Raw genomic sequence first — 18,226 nt, forward strand, 5'->3', positions numbered from 1 at the left:
CCTTGTTTCGTATGTGCCCAATGGTTTCATTCGCATAAATAACAGACATTGCGGGTCACGGACTGATTTAGAACTAATACCTCTCTCGATCGATGATCGATCCAGTCAGGTCTCCATGGAAAGAAGCATATTCTCGTTTAGAAAATGCGAAAAGTAATATAAGTTACTTCGAATACGAACTACCAATATTACACGTGGAGTATAGTGGTGCCTTATTACAATTCTTTCGATGTAATCTCGATGTGGCTACGATAATACAATGATAGCATTAAGTATTTCAATTTTAATCGACATCAACCCGTTGAAACAATTCGGATCATCGGTAAAAAAGAACAAAATGCATCGTTTTGTAAATACACGTGTTACACGCGCATCATGTAACCATATTCGCGAAACCATTCTGTACAAACGTTTAGAAGAAGTGTGAATTAGTCGTGATACGATTAAGCTTGGAACACCGGTATACTTGCACGTATATCAGAAGAGTGAGAGTTTTAAACAAAAAGAAAAAAAAGAATGTACATCGCTCTGTAAATAAATTATTTTATTTTAATGCTTTAATGTTTGTATTGTTGCATACCATGAATCATAATGGCTAAGAAATCTTAACGCTTCTCTTCTAAAAGAGAAATAGAACAAGGGGTGTTTCATGTCATGATTTCTCTTTTATTTGAATCATTTATACAATAGATACATCGTACAAACCTCTTTCACTTCATATCCCGTACAATTTAACGATTTTAATATTATAATTCAGAATCAAATGTAATGTTTCTTTCATCCCTTGTTCTCTGGGGAACCTTCAGGTTCCTTTCAGGTTCAAAGTACCTTTGCAACAAGTTTACTACTGTTATGAAAATGACGCTTTCCATAGCTTACAAAAATATAACGCCAATTTGTTGTACATTTAATTTCTACTGCTGTGCAACTTATAAATAAGTATTAACTTAGTTATAGATATATTAAAGATTCAATGTTACCACGTTACCATGAATGTTACCATGAAAGAAAATATTTAGTTGAATTCAACTTTCTTTGGTGTATTAAGACATTGAATCTTACATATATGCGATTCTCATCACGAGTGCTTATTCGAATGTAAGAGAAATGACAGAGGTGTAAATTTGAAAAGATATAGCTGTACATACATAAACCCTTCTGTACATACTACATATAATACTTTCTTTTTACTAAACCTATTAGGAAACACTGTGACTCAAAGCATTTATCTTAACTGATATAACTTGTAGAGTAAATACAAGTTAAATATTTCTTGTTGCACAGCATCATTCCAATGACTGTTAATATTACGAAATTTTAATTCATATTACGAAACAATCATTGTTATAAAAGTTCTTTTTTTTTTTGTTGTTGTATAGTCTATCGAAAATCAAAATTAAAATTTTCACAGGCCTTTGTAATTGCAAATTAGATACAAATATTCGGTTTTGAATAAAATGTAAATAATATTAAGATTTCGTGTATATCCTTTCGTGTGGAACTCTATCAATGACATTATGAATAGATTGGAATCTTTATTTGCAATTTTTCGCTTATACACAATGTTTTTCCGTGATTACGTTTATTTTCCACACAAAAGAATTAGTTGATAAAAAATGCGCACGATTAAAAATTGTAATCGAAAACGTCAAAATATCTCATTTTTACAATAACATTTTCTTTCATTTTAAAATAGTAATATAGCAACACACTCACAAAATTCGAAATGGATATATTTTTTAATGTAAAAATTTTAACAAACCAAATTTGGGACCGGAAAGAAGTGTTCTTCATTATTAGGCCATAAAAGTTATAAATACTTTCTAAAAATTTATTCTATGAATTCGTTATTTCATTATTATGAGCAAATGTTTGTTTTATAACTAATAGTTGAAGATTTGATAATTCGACACAAATATGATAATGTTATTTAAATAGCGAATATTATAATAATAAAATTGCTACTTATATATGTACATATAGGAATTATAAAACAACAATTTATTGATGCTTATTTGAATTTTATATTGTTCCATACAAATTTTTATACAGATATTTGCTATATGTTTTAAAACTTTTGAATGAATTGTTGCATGAGAAAATGTATTGTAATAAATAAAACTTTTGGCAGTTGGTATACATAAAATCATTGCAACACTATTTTTATGGATTGATAATATGGAATGAGTTGGGTAACTAATCTAAATATTTTATTACATGCACTCTATTAACACAATTTATCACATGTGTTTAAAATGGATAAGCAGTGCTTTTATTAATTATTAGTATATTCATATTTCATTTTGTATCACATGATGTAATTAATCATTACATATGTATATCACAATAAATCTCCTTTATCGTAATTGGAATAGGGATGAATTTAATAAGGAATGAAAATCATTCTATAAAAATAATAAGATACTGAAATATATAAATACATACATTAAGATTATGTTTAAAACTTAAAATAAATAAATCACACAATTCATTGGTATATTCCTCTTCTAATTACAACAGGTACTGTACATTATTTTAAGCATTAAGATAATGTTATATTTAAGCTCAATAAAGAAGAAAGTGAGTCTTTAATTACTCCAAAAAAAAAAGTGGCATGCATGACAAGCTCTATATAACAATAATCTATAGAGATAATATATCTAGAAATATTTAATTATGGTTTACTTCAAACTGAAAGTGAAAAATCATCACATAAAAAAATATAGCGTATGAAATAACATTAATCGCTGCATTGTTAAACATTAATCGCTACACTGTTAAACATAAATGCTGCATTTTTAAATAGGAAATGTTTTACAAATAACATTCCTAATCACAGATGCATCAAAAATGCAAGACCATCGGATGCTCCTAATCTCTCGTAAGATAATTCGCGGACTCTCATTCCGCTAAATGGAAAAAATGAACTACACGGCAATGGTAGCACCTATTTAAAGGTTGTTACAGACTCATATTTGAGATTTATAAATTCCTAATTACTACCATAACTTGCCCTGCACTGTTCCTATTCACCATAATCACACATACAGTGCGAAAAAATAACTACAAATTTGTTTATTTAGGAAAAGGATCATCGATCTTTACAGGTAGTGACTGTACAATTACGAATTCACAAATGACAAACACAAAATGTCTTGTGTTCATTTCATTATTGACATAGAAACTTATCTATTTTCCTAAATCAAGTACTCACTGAATTGCAGCAGAAATTATGAATTATGAAATATTGATCTAATTTACATGAGTATGTCCATTTCCTGAAGTATTTGCATCTTCATATAATTTCTCATTATCATCCACTTTATTGTTTTTTGCAAGTACGCGATCAAGCGTTGGTTTTACTCTAGTTGGCGGAAACTTCGTTATTAACAAATTCGACGCGAAGCTGAATAACTTGGATAACAATGGGCACAGTAATCCTTGATGAATAAACGTCCATACCCGATAATATTGACCTTCAAAAGGGTCAAGAATAGCTGCACATAACATATGACTAAGATTCACTTGTATTGGCTAAAAAATGGAATGTTGGAACATTAGAATGGATTGAAACACAGAATATGCGTTAATATGAAATAACACAAACCAAAGCAATGGCTTGGATAATCCAGAAATGATAGGCTAAATTTATTCCATAACTGAAAACGGACCAGCTCATGTCTGATAGAGGTTCCACATTATACACACCTAAACATAAAAATTAGGATAGCGTTACATAACGAATTTTGTCACATGATTTTCAAATTAATAAGAGAAAATTAATTGTAACTACCTCCGATCCTCAGTAAGTAATACGGTATCACTACCATTAAACCATGCTGAATATAGTACATTGCTTTATCAGCAAATATCTGAAAGAATTATATCAATGTTAATTTGGATCATTAAATTATACATTTCTTAGTGAAACATGATAATTTACTCTGCGAGATTCTGTCTCTGGGAATAAATATGCTAAAAGTGGTCCATTCAAAAAGTTCAAATGTATCCTGAAGATAGCTGTGACTGTAGGACTAGGATCTGCTGCCAGTAAATACAACTATATTACAAAAAAGACAATAATTGTAAACAAGTACAAATAAAATATATACATTCCTTATTCAAATGGTTCTATTAATTTTACCTGTACAGCTGTGGTTATATGGCAAGGATTTAATATATATACAACTGTCCTGCTGGTAAACTTAAAACCAATTTCCATTCCTAGTACTAATGACATAATAATTAATAATACTCTTCTACCAACACAATCATGATTTACATATGATACTTTGGTTGGCAATTTAATTCGTTTATAGCCCCAAACAAGGAAGGTTATTATGAATATCGATATGATCAATGTTTCAATGATTCTTCGCTTTGGACTTAGGTAATATGCACATTCTGGTCCCACATTGCGTGGTATTGAAGCATTAACACCATCGTATGCCCATTCGAACATTGCTATGAATTCTTTTTGTAAGTCTGAAATGAAAAACATGATAGAATTTAATAGTTCAAGCACAGATTGGATCACTTTCATACCTGCACTATCCGCAATGACGAATTTCAGACTATGACACTCAAAATTTGTCTAATTTGCCAGTCAGAATGCTTCACTAGGAACTATGATTTGCATTTTAATGTTTCTAACTGAATTGTTAGACAAGCAGAATCATTCACGTAATAAGATCCCACGTTTGAGTGTCATATCGGAAAATGTAATTATCGATTCATCAAAACGAAGAAGGGTCTTTAAATAGAAAAATCATAGAACTGAACGTACGTAACTTCACTGATCCTATGTCTTACTAAACTGGGAAATAGTGCAAAAGACTTGGAACTGATATGTACATGTAATAAGACTCATTAAATATAAACAAGCATCATACTTTACACCGCGTATTTGCTATCAAAGAACACTATCGGAAGTGTTGAAGCCCCTGTTACCATTTTCGAGTAATTTTTAACGTTACCGACTCAGTAGAAAATAAGATTACTATATAATTGTACATATGGTGCTTAATAGATGGCACTATAACGTTCTACCAATGATCAATTTTATTTTTAATAAGTACATACAAAAATAGATTCGAGACAGGCCTAAATGTAGTTACTTCGTCAACAATTAAAAACTTTACTTCTATGAGTCTGTGATAAGACTAAATGCATTTTTGTGTCACACATTTTGTGGGCCATCGACCTCCTTTTCCTTTTCGTGTCACATGCGACGTTATCGATTCAATATTGGTTCGAATTAAAACTGAAATCTATGAAATTATTACTTTTATATAATTACAAATTTAAAAACTAAGACTTAGAAGTAAGGCTTAAAAACAACGATGCACGTTAAAATTAAGATCCAAAAATAAGGCTTAAAATTAGCGATAGAAATTAAAATTAAGACTTAAATGTAACTGAGACATGTTCAGTCTCGTATCACACGATAACAATTCATTCGCAGCTCCTATCTAAGAGAAACATTGATGTTTCACTTTACCCCACTATCCTCTATCTTTGTATAAAAAAACGCATTTAGCCTGTATTTAGTTGTATAGTTTAGTTAATTTAGTTGTATAAAAACGGATTTAGCCTAGACATATTTATCTTAAATGTAGCTAAAACTAAAATACACCTATCTCACGATATGTTTGCACTATTCCATAATTAAATTGTAAGATGTATGCATCCCACGTTGGTTATTTGAGCTACGAATTAAAATTAATTATTTTAACCTAAAACTTCAAAATAAGTACACATCATGCACCATCCATCTCTCACAGAACGATTATACAAATTACATAGATCTTTATTAGCTTAAAAGTAAGCATACACCACGCGATATTTATCTGCCACCGAACTATTACACGCATCATTACAAAGATTATACGATAAATTGCAGCTTGGCCTAAGTATATGGATAATGCTCGCAAAGGAGCGGTTAGAAAGAGAGAGAGAGAGAGAGAGAGAGAACATTCACGCTTGCAGGGTCCCATGTCGAAGAGTAGTAGTGGATGTGCGTTGCAGGGGTCGTTACGCCGAGGAGATTCTGGGATTTCCTTGTCCCACGGTGTCCAATATGTCCCACGGTGTCCCAATGTGTCCCACGGTGTCCCATTGTGTCCAACGGTGTCCCACGGTGTCCCACTGTGTCCAACGGTGTCCAACGGTGTCCAACGGTGTCCAACGGTGTCCAACGTTGTCCAACGTTGTCCAACGGAGTCCAACGACGTCCAACGACGTCCAATGACGGCCAACGGTGTCCAACGATGTCCAACGGTGCAGTCCAGTCTAGATTATCCAAAATTCTTTTAGAGGCATTTGGTGATCCAAACTGGACTGTTGCGTAGTTCTTGGCTTGATATCGTTTTCCAAAGATTAATCGACTGATTAATTTTTGGAAAAGGATGCCAATTACCAGGTCTCACCACGAGGAGGTGACTACGCACGAGACCCGCCCATGGGTTATATAACACTACACATCGATCTCGACATTCAACCTGTTGGCAGAATGTCGAGTTTTGACTCTACTTAACCATGGGCCTGCGTATGGAAATAGTTGTTTCGTAGCCTAACTGCGAAACACATATCTCCAACGCAGCGCTTACATGAATCTTTACAAACGTAGAACAAAGCCTACGTAACGCAACATCCATCTCCCACACAACGATTACATCGATCAGTACAAATATCATACAATAATTCGCATCCCTACTGGCATCATTCGGTATCAAACACACATTTATCTAACTTGGAATGAAAGGAAGAAAATGTAGCTACTGACACTGTGTATACCATTTCGTGTCTCGCAGAAGGGACATACGAGTCGCTGTACTAAACTAGTTATCGTTCTATTTTTGCGACACTGTAAGATATTGAAGATACTGAAAAGTTATAAACTCTAACGTGATCTCAATAAGTATCCCTTAAAAATGGGTAAACAAGAAAATGCTCGATGAATCAGATGATAAAGGAAAAAATCGCGGCGCGCCCGAAACGAACGAGATCGCGATCTCTCGAAAGAACTAACAAACCTACACGACGTACCCCCGTACACGAGATAACCCCGAGGTTCAGCGGAAAGCCCAAGAATTGACCGTAACTCGATTCCTGTTTCGCCGTTCGAAACTTACACGAGTCGCGGTCGATGGCGCCGACCGATGATGCTAGTGATCCACGGGTAATTCAGACGTGGATCCAGCACATAGGCCAGCAACTTAACACACTCCAACTGAACATGTGGAACCCGGGGATGGACCGCTGAACAGGATTACGAAGGCAAGAGGCCTCAACTGAACAGTGGGGTCCACTCACGGGGAGGGACCGCTGAACAGGATTACGAAGGCATTGACCTCAACTGAACAGTGGGGTCCACTCCCGCGGGCCCGAACAGAATTACGGAGGACGTGAAATTGCAAGTCCCTGACCGAGTACCAAAGTACCAATCGGACAGGACTGCAGATCCACGACCGAATCCCCAACAGATTCGCTAGCATCACCGGCGCGACGACAACTCCCGCGATCCGATGCGAACGTCGAGCAGTCGTCGAGCAGTCACCAAGACAGAGGTGTCCTTAGGGCGACTTACGAATCCAAAGAGTTGTCCAGTGCACGTTAACCCGCACGTACGCGGAATACGCGCGAGCGAGTACGTCACGCTACGGTTTGAAAGAACTGAGTGATCGCGAACCGATAAATCGCGAGTACAATAAGTACTGTGTCGTAAGCGAGTGAAGAGAGACGAGATTTTTCTTTTTTTCGTTCTAAGGTGGATAAATGTCGTTGTACAGAATGAGCTCACAATGCACTTAACATAGGTATCTACCTTACGATTAATTCAGACTAACCTAAAACGTACGCATCCCACGATGTCCCACGGTGTCCCAAGATGTCCCACGATGTCCCACGATGTCCAACGGTGTCCAACGGTGTCCAACGGTGTCCAACGGTGTCCAACGGTGTCCAACGGTGTCCAACGGCGTCCAACGGCGTCCAACGTTGTCCAACGTTGTCCAACGACGTCCACCCACGTCCAACGACGTCCAACGACGTCCATCGATGTCCAACGATTCTCCAACGGTGTCCAACGACGTCCAAACTGTGTCCAACGCTATCCCACGGTGTCCCACGTTGCAGTCCAGTCTAGATCATCCAAAATTCTGTTGGAGGCTTTTGGAGACCCAAACTGGACCGACGGTATCCCACGGTGTCCCACGTTGCAGTCCAGTCTAGATCATCCAAAATTCTGTTGGAGGCTTTTGGAGACCCAAACTGGACCGACGGTATCCCACGGTGTCCCACGGTGCAGTCCAGTCTAGATCATCCAAAATTCTTTTGGCGGCATTTGGAGATCCAAACTGGACTGGTGCGTAGTTCTTAGCTTGGCATCGTTTTCCAAAGATTAATCAACTGATTAATTTTTGGAAAAGGATGCCAATTACCAGGTCTCACCACGAGGAGGTGACTACGCACGAGACCCGCCCATGAGTTATTCAACATTATGCATCGGTCTCGACATTCAACCTACTGGCAAGAATGTCGAGTTCTGGTTCTACTTCATGGGCCTGCGTAAAGAGATGGTTGTTTCGTAGCCTAACGTAGCGAAACACATATCTCCAACGCAGCGCTTACATGAATCTTTACAAACGTAGAACAAAGCCTACGTAACGCAACATCCATCTCCCACACATCGATTACATCGATCAGTACAATAATTCGCAACCCTACTGGCCGCATTCGGTATCAAAGACACATTTGTTTAACTTGGAACGAAAGAAACAATATGAGGCTACTACGAAAAGGGAGCCCCAACAATCAGACGATGGAAGAAAAACCGCGGCGCGCCCGGAACGAACGAAATCACGATCTCTCGAAAGAACTAACAAACCTACATAACGTACCCCCGTGCACCAGATAACCCTAAGGTTCAGCGGAAAGCCCAAGCATTGACCTTCGCCCGATTCCTGTCACGTCGTCTGGATCTTATCACGGTCGATGGCACCGACCGATGATACTAGTAATCCAGCAAATAGGCCTGCAATTTAACACACTCCAACTGAACAAATGAAGGCCCGGGGAGGGACCGCTGAACAGGATTACGAAGGCAAGGCCCCAACTGAACAGTGGGGTCCACCCCCGCGGGTTCGTCACTTGAACAGGATTACGGAGGACGTGAAATGCAGATCTCTGCCCAAGTACCGAAGTACCAATCGGACAGTATTGCGAATCGCAGGCATCACCAGTGCGATGACAACTCCCGTGATTCGAGGCAAACGACGAGCAGTCGTCGAGTAGTCATCAAGACAGAGATGTGCTTGGGGCGACTTACGAATCCAAAGAGTTGTCCAGTGCACGTTGACCCGCACGTACCCGGAATACGCGCGAGCGAGTACGTCACGCTACGGTTCGAAAGAACTGAGCGACCGTGAACCGATAAATCGTGGGAACAATTTTTCCAGTGCGGTAAGCGAGGGGATCACGAGAGACGAGATTTTTATTTTTCGTTCCAAGATAGATAAGTATTTTTGTACAGAATGAGCTTACAATGCACATAACATAGGTATCTATCTTATGATTAATTAAGGCTAAAACGCTCGCATCCCACGGTGTCCCGCGATGTCCCACGGTGTCCCGCGATGTCCCACGATGTCCCACGGCGCCCCCGCGGGGGGATATTAGTCCGGTTTAGATCACCAAAACTATTTTGGATGATCAAGGCCAGACTATATTGAAGTAGTTTTTAGCTTGATATCGTTTCTCAAATAATAATACTAATATTCAAAATAGTACTTGGTGCATTATTATTTGGGAAACGATACCAATTACCGGGACCCACCACGAGGAGGTAACTACGCTCGGGTCCCATTTACATAAACAGTGTTTAAGCATTGGAAGCAGAGATGCAAAATTATTTTATAATAAAGCGACATTGTTTTGCCCGGAGTTTATTTGTTCTTACATTACTTGTAATCTAACGGTTTCGATACTCCGAGGCAAAAAAACAACATGATTTGAAATGTCCTCTGACTGATGTCCAGCTACAGATAAGATGTGGTTGCCTTCGGTTAAATTGCACTCGCTTCCTTGATTCCATGAATATGGTGTTGTTTCCTTAGTTTCGAGCAGACATAGAAAATTACATCTTAAGATTACACTCTGTGTTAAGACAGGTTTTATACGAAATAGTGAAATGAGAAATTAAATACTGTATTTAAAATTAAAAAATAATACTATATAGAAATAAAATAGTACTTCAAAGACTTGATAGATTTCGTTAATAAAATGGAACAAAATAAATCATTAATTCACTCACTACGAATTGACGGTATTGATTTAAATCAATGAATGTAGAGTTACTCCCGATTAACGGTATAACTGTTATAAATTAAGAGCATCATTACTTTGAATTAATGGGAGAATGTGGTTATAAATTATTGGTATAACTGTTAAGAATTAATCGAGTAATTGTTTTAGATTAATGGCTTAAATGTTACAAATTAATGGCTCAGATGATATAAATTATTAGTTTAAATGTTATAAATTAATAGCTAAATGTATAAAATAACAGTTCAAAAGTTACAAATTAATTTCTTAGATGTTGTAAATTAATAGCTTAAATGTTATAAATTAATGGCTTAGATGTTGTAAATTAATAGCTTAAATTTTATAAATTAATGGCTTAAATGTTATAAATTAATAGTTTAAATGTTAGAAATTAATGGTGTAATTGTATAAAATAATAGCACAAATGTTAAAAATTAATAGTTTAAATGTTATAAATTAATGGCTTAAATGTATAAAATAACAGTTCAAATATTATAATTAGTGGCTTAGATGTTGTAAATTGATAGCTTAAATGCTATAAATTAATAGCTTAAATGTATAAAATAACAGTTCAAATGTTGTAAATTAATGGTTTAGATGTTGTAAATTAATAGCTTAAATGTTATAAATTAATAGCATAAATGTTATAAATTAATAGTTTAGACGTTATAAATTAATTCCTTAAACGTTATAAATTAATGGCTTAAATGTTATAAATTAATAGCTTAAGTGTTGTAAATTAATGGTTTAGACGTTATAAATTACTAATTGCAATGTTGTTATTTGATATTTTTTTTTTATTTGCCTTATATTTAAATTCTTCTTCGATGTTCACTCTCCGAAATTTCAGGCACAAAAGAGCTCGCGCGCGACTTCCGTGTTCCTTATATACCTTGACAAGGTGTCGAGATGTCAATCAAACGGCAACGATTTTTTGACATAGCAGGAGATAGTTTTTCCATTATAATAAAATCAAATTGAACGATTTCTTAATTTTTATCGTAAATTGGCGACTTCAACGATTTAATACGATATCCATTTTTATCATTTTAATAGTTTCTGCAAACTAAGACTACATTCACACTTCTTCAATACTAGTTTTCGACTATCAATTAGTTTGAACAAAATTTTTTTAGAGGCTTTTGGTGATCCAAACTGAACTGTTGCGTAGTTCTTGGCTTGGTATCGTTTTCCAAAGATTATTCAGCTGATTAATTTTTGGAAAACGATGCCAATTACCAGGTCTCACCACAAGGAGGTAACTACGCTCGGGCCCCATTTATGTGAAGAGTTTTTAAGCATCGGAAGCAGAAGATGTAAAATTATTTTAGAGCAAAGAAGTAGCGTGTATTGAATTTTATTAATCACTAGTTGCCGAATTCTTATGAGTTGTTAATTGTTAAGTGTGAGTTATGAATTATCAATTTGGTTGTCTTAGTTACACATTAAATAACCCTCGTTTCTTGTTTAAATTTCAATTTATAGTAATTTTGATGATTCTATAATATTGTTAATAATTAAAATCATAATTGTTAAAAATTAATCGAGTAATAGTTTTAGGTTAATAATAAAATGCTATAAATAAATATCGCAATTACTATAAATTATTAGCTCAATTGTTACAAATTAATAATTTAATTGTGAAGAATTAATATATCAAATGTTGTTAACTAATGGCTTACATCTTGTACAGTAACAGTTTAAATATTATAAAGCAATAGTTTAAATATTATAAATTAAAAGCTTAAATGTTATAAAATAATAGTTTAAATGTTGTAGATTGTTGGTTCAAATGTTATAAAGTAATAGTTTAAATGTTGTCGATTAACAGTTTACATGTCCTTGATTAGTTGTTTAAATGTTGTTGATTAGTAGTTTAAATGTTATAAATTAGTAGTTTAAATGTCGTTTATTAATAGTTTAAATATTGTAGATTGATGGTTTAAATGTTATAAATTAATGATTTAAATGTTATAAAGTAATAGTTTAAATGTTGTTGAGTAATGGTTTAAATGTCATAAATTAATGGCTTAAATGTTATGTTCTTGTTTCGCAATGATCACTTATTATTAATATTTATGAAGCAGAAAATTTTCAAAATCGAACGCAAAATCGAACAAAGGGTGCTTCATTATATCTGCAATATCAATTAACCTACCATTTAAAGAAAAAAAAAAGAAAAAATTCTGAAAATACCCGAAATTTGATACGCAACGCTAATAAATATAAATCTATGCACTCATATTTAAAAAATACGTAATGCCAATAGCAAGAGATCACAGTGCAACCATTTAGGAGATTGCCGATGAACGATCACACTTGTATAGCTCTTGCAGCTGTACGTGTGATCCAGGAACAGTGTCCGACCAATGCAGTCGGGGGTTTGGGCATTTTGTAAACGCAACACTACTTAACAAAACGCGATCATTCATTATCGCAACGCTAATTCTTATAGTGAGTTTAATGAAAATTACTGTTTACTATATGAAAAAGCTACTTTAAATACTCTGATATAGCTACTTGCAATACTATAAAATTAATTGAAAACTAACATTTTTATAATCTAATTTTAAACAATAGAAAACAGGAAAAATTCTAAAAATTGCAAAAGACAATCGCGATACCGTAATTCGCAACTTTAAAGCAAACGCGGTTATCATTTTATCGCAACTCTAATTCAAACCGTAATCATTTTCTCGCCATACTAATGAAAAGCCGCGATGTTATTTCGTAACTCTAATACAACCCGTCATTAATTTGTCGCAACACTAATAAAAAAAATCGCGAGTGGAGGGCTGACATATCGCAGTGCAACCATGTAGGAGGTTGCCGATGAATGATCACACTTGCACAGCTCTTGCAGCTGTACGTGTGATCCAGGAACAGTGTCCGACAATTGCAGTCGGAGGGTTTGGGCAGTTTATGAACGCAACTCTACTCAACAAAACGCGATCATTCATTATCGCAACGCTAACAGGAAAAATTAGCAGAACTCGCGATGGAACATTATCGCAACGCTAACTCTTATAGTGAATTTAATAAAAATTACTTTTTTACTATATAAAAAAGCTACTTTAAATATTCTGGTATTACTACTTGCAATACTGTAAAATTAATTGAAAACTAACACTTTTATAATCTAATTTTAAACAATAGAAAACAGGAAAAATTCTAAAAATTGCAAAAGATAATCGCGATACCGTAATTCGCAACTCTAAAACAAACGCGGTTATTATTTTATCGCAACTCTAATTCAAACCGTAATCATTTTCTCGCCACACTAATGAAAAGCCGCGATGTTATTTCGCAACTCTAATACAACCCGTAATTAATTTGTCGCAACACTAATAAGAAAACTCGCGATTTGCCCAATGGGACGATGGACCGATATATACATCGGCCAAAAAAGCAAACTACTACTACTACTACTACAAATACTAAAATCGAGCATAGTGACAAAGTAGTAACAATAATGACTTCCCATGCTCTGGATGACCCAGAGGATGGGCAGCCATTAGTAGTTGCCCTCTTGAGTGGCAGTTTGCCGGGCCTCTTCGGCTTATAGCCTCTTCTTTCTTCGGGCGCAATGCCCGCTGAAACTTAAATCTAAGCTCGAGACTTCTAAATCGCAAACAAAAAAAAAACTTACCAAGGTAAAATAAAAATATAAACCGCGGAAGCTGATTGAAGTGCACATGGACTGACCAACGATCACAGCAGTGATCGTTGCTCACTCGCATGTGCGTGCTCGAGCAATAAACGTTCGTTTCGACCCATTCGCGACCGCGACCGCGAAATTCGAAAAATCGAAAGGCAAAACCAGAGACGAGTGCATGCTCTACTCGTGCCAGTTTCACCGTCGATTTTTCAAATTAGATTTCCAGAAACAGGTTGGTCACACGAAAACGCGCCTACCCGACCAGAGACTGTGCCAACCTGCCCGGCCCTACCTACTTATGATTAACAGACATACCCGAAAGTATACTACCTATCCTACCTAGCGCTATATTTAAAAATGGCAAAACAGGCACACCAACACACTCGCTCCACGGTTCTCACACAAACGCTCGGGCGCAAAGGTCCTACACTAGAGAGGACGTCCCGGGACGCCTCCGACACCCGAGCTTAACACACACCATGCACACTCTAAGGTACGTACCGTTTTCCTGAAATCGACTGACGAAGGCTAGTGACCATTGCGTAAGACGCGATAAAACACGTCTGAGGAAATGATATCGTTAAAATAAATGTAAGTAAACTTGGAATTATAATTGTAATTTACGGCAATATTTAAAGCGTGGTTACACTTAATCGCGTGGGCGATATTATCACAAATTGTGATTGTATCGAAACGTAAATTGAATCGATATATGTTTCGACATTTTTAATATTTGATGTTTTAACGAATGAAAAAAAGCGACGCAGTTCCACGGCCTAACAACACACACACATAACGTGGAAAATACGTCGTGCACGGTACACTAACACATCGTCAGTCGCTGACAAATTATTACATTACTTAATTCTAGATCATCGTGCCCAATGTCTTTCTCCCATTCAAGTAGCACCTGGGCACGTGAATGAGATCCTGACAATGGGCACGGAAAGGGTTAAACCTGAAAATCCTGATCTAAAAATATGATTAGTTTGTGTAATTTTTATTTAACGGACTAACGTTCTTTGATTTTATATCTGACTACCTCGTATCTGATTAAATTTACTTTATTAATTTAATAGTAACTAAGTAACTCTACTTTATTAATTTAATAAATTAGAACAAAATTTTAATATTGTAAAAAAGGTAGCGTTAATTGAAAAAGACTGAATCTCGATCAAATGGAATTATTGACTCTAAGTTACTAAGAAAGAAATAATCTCAGGCGATCTCTTTATCAAAGCATATACTCGAAAATGCAGTAGCAGTGTTCAAAATTATTGCTTTGATTCAAAAATCTGCCTGTCGCGAAGTGTCTTCTTGCACATAATATTTCACACATTCTTGTACGGGGAAAAATGAATTTTGACTCATATTTTAAATTCTAACCGAAATGAAATAAACGAACGTGACTTGATATTGTCACGATTAATTCATTACTTAAGACCAAGTATATTTATGTTAAACAGATATATTCGTGTACATATTTGCCATTTGCAAATATTCATACGGAATATTAACATGCATATTTATAAATAACACGAATATATTCTCAAGTGTATATGTTTGAACTAATTATTAAAAAACTAATTATTATAATCGCGATGTGCAAGAAGACCTATCCTAAACTAATAAATTTAAAAAAAGAATGTTACTACTCACGGGTATAAGAAATACCCGCGGTCACTATGCTCGCAACAAAATTCTACGCAATACAACCGGTCACCCGTGCCGATTCGGACCTTTCATCCTACGACATGATTGAGTGACCGGAGGAACAAAAATGCATGCGACTCACCGTTCGATGCGGAGAAACAGAGGACGTACCATGGATGCTGCGCTATCCCAGCGAATATCATCAGGGAGACTAACATCAGGCAGGAACCGTGTAAAGTCCAGTGGTGGAAATGGCGGTTGTTTAAGAGCGGGTGGGGGGGGGGTGGAAGAAGCGAAACGTCGTTTCGACAATTTTCTTCTTTTTCCTATCGAACGTTTATTTATAAAATACTGCTATCTTTTTGCACTTAAAAATTATTATTAAGTAATTGGAACAAGTTTGAAAAATACTATTTAGTTGAAAATTGTGAGATATTTCTCGATAGCGAACAAATGCTTACGAATTCCGTGAATGCAATGCAGTCGTTTGCAAGAATTATACTGTTCGCAATTAGAATATATGCTATGTATTTTCGTTATTAGAATACGAAATATACGTTCCACTAATACACTATAGTCGCGTGTTGTAAATAGTGAAAAATATTTGGAAGAATTCAAAAGTTCGCCACTAAATATACGTAAAGAATACTGCACAAACGCGCGCGAAACCTTGTTTCGAGGTATTTGAATCTAGCTGCTACATATCGAAAAGTTATCTTCTCTTATAAATGGGAAAACAAGAAGAAGCTCGAACAAACAGGCAATGAAAGAAAATCGCGGCGCAAACTCGTTCGTTCGCGATCTTTCAAAAGAATCGATGGACTCACGAGACGCACTTCTGTGCACAAAATAACTGCAAGATTCAGTAGAAAAGAAGGATAGATTTTTATATCTCGTTCCAAATTAGATAAGTATCATTGTACAGAATGGGCTCAGAATGGATTCGACATATCCCACGGCGTCCCACGGTGTCCCACGGTGTCCCACGATGTCCCACGATGTCCAACGGTCTCACCACGAGGAGGTGACTACGCACGAGACCCACCCATGGGTTATTTAACATTACACATCGGTCTCCACATTCAAGCTAATGGCAATAATATCGAGTTCTAACTTTACTTGACCATGAACCTGTGTACAGAGATATGAGAGTATGCCAGTTTGAAAGAGCTGAGCGATCGCGAACCGATAAATCGCGAGAACAATTTTTTCTGTGTGGTAAGCGAGGGCGTGCAGAGAGAAAAGATTTTTATTTTTCATTGCAAGATGGATAAGTATCTGGTATAACACTCTTCTCTATGGCCAGCGCTCACAATGCACTTAACATATGTATCTATCTTATGAATATTAGACTAAAACGTATGTATATCACGATGTCCTACGACGTCCCATGGTACCCCCATAGGGGGTATTAGTCCAGTCTAGATCACCGACTTGGATGATCTAGACTAGACTATATTAAAGCAGTTTTTAGCTTGATTTTTCAAATAGTAATACCCGGAAATATTAATATATGTCGTTTTCCAATAACAATTTAAATCTAATATTAAAATTCCATGAATACGGTGTTGATTCCTTGGCTTTGAGTGGACACGAAGAATTACATTCCATCCATAGAAGGTCAATAGTTACACTTTGCGTTGACATTAATTTTAGACGTTATTAGTTTAAATGTTATAAATTAATAGTTTAAATGTTGTAAATTAATAGCTTAAATGTTGTAAATTAATAGCTTAAATGTTGTAAACTAATGGTTTAGATGTTGTAAATTAATAGCTTAAATGTTGTAAATTAAAGGTTTAAATGTTATAAATTAATAGCTTAAACGTTGTAAATTAATGGTTTAGATGTTATAAATTAATAGCTTAAATGTTGTAAATTAAAGGTTTAAATGTTATAAATTAATAGCTTAAATGTTGTAAATTAGATGTTTAAATGTTATAAATTAATAACTTAAATGTTGTAAATTAATAGTTTAGATGTTGTAAATTAATAGCTTAAACGTTGTAAATTAAAGGTATAAGTGTTATAAATTAATAGCTTAAATGTTGTAAATTAATAGTTTATATGTTGTAAAGTAATAATTTAAACGTTATAAATTGATAATTTAATACGTTTTTTCTTCGATCTTCACTGTACGGGAGTGCACACACGAAAAAGCTCGCGCGCGTGTCGCATGTTCCTTATATAGCTGATTAACAAAGTCGTCGAAAGGTGACACAAACTGTAACGGTCTACTGTTGTCATAAATGTTTTTCCCATTATAACGAAATCAAATTTAATAATTTTTTAATTTTTATCGTAAATTGACGCCTCCAACAATTTATTACAATAACCATTTTTATAATTTTAATAGTTTTTACAAGTTGAAACTAAATTTACACTTCTGTGGTACTAGTTTTTGATTTAGAACTATATTAATTTACATTGAATGACAGTTTATGATGAAAATAACTGTGCTATTATAATCAAACGGTATAACTATTATAAATTAAGAGCATAATTATTTTTAATTAATGGGAGTATATCGTTATACATTAATAGTATAATTGTTAAAAATTAACGTAGTAATTGTTTTAGATTATTAACAAA

At 35.2% G+C, this 18,226-nt stretch overlaps 1 protein-coding gene across 2 annotated transcripts; it reads right to left on the reverse strand.

The window, feature by feature from the left end:
* Positions 1-527: 527 nt before the first annotated feature.
* On the reverse strand, positions 528-4,970 carry LOC117232902 (transmembrane protein 164). Of its 2 annotated transcripts, none has more exons than XM_033492668.1 (6): positions 4,546-4,970; positions 4,145-4,485; positions 3,944-4,060; positions 3,794-3,872; positions 3,608-3,708; positions 528-3,534 (listed from the first exon to the last, which is right to left on the reverse strand). In XM_033492668.1, the coding sequence occupies exons 2-6, from the start codon at positions 4,460-4,462 to the stop codon at positions 3,253-3,255; spliced, it is 897 nt and encodes a 298-aa protein (XP_033348559.1). In that variant the 5' UTR covers positions 4,463-4,485; positions 4,546-4,970; the 3' UTR covers positions 528-3,252. The 2 variants fall into 2 exon arrangements, with proteins under 2 accessions (XP_033348559.1, XP_033348561.1); XM_033492670.1 differs by having other exon boundaries at positions 4,787-4,969.
* Between the last annotated feature and the right edge of the window lie 13,256 nt (positions 4,971-18,226).

Source organism: Bombus vosnesenskii, unplaced genomic scaffold (assembly GCF_011952255.1).
Source record: "Bombus vosnesenskii isolate JDL3184/JDL3185 unplaced genomic scaffold, Bvos_JDL3184-5_v1.1 scf7180000013293, whole genome shotgun sequence".
NCBI classification, from domain to species: domain Eukaryota; kingdom Metazoa; phylum Arthropoda; class Insecta; order Hymenoptera; family Apidae; genus Bombus; species Bombus vosnesenskii.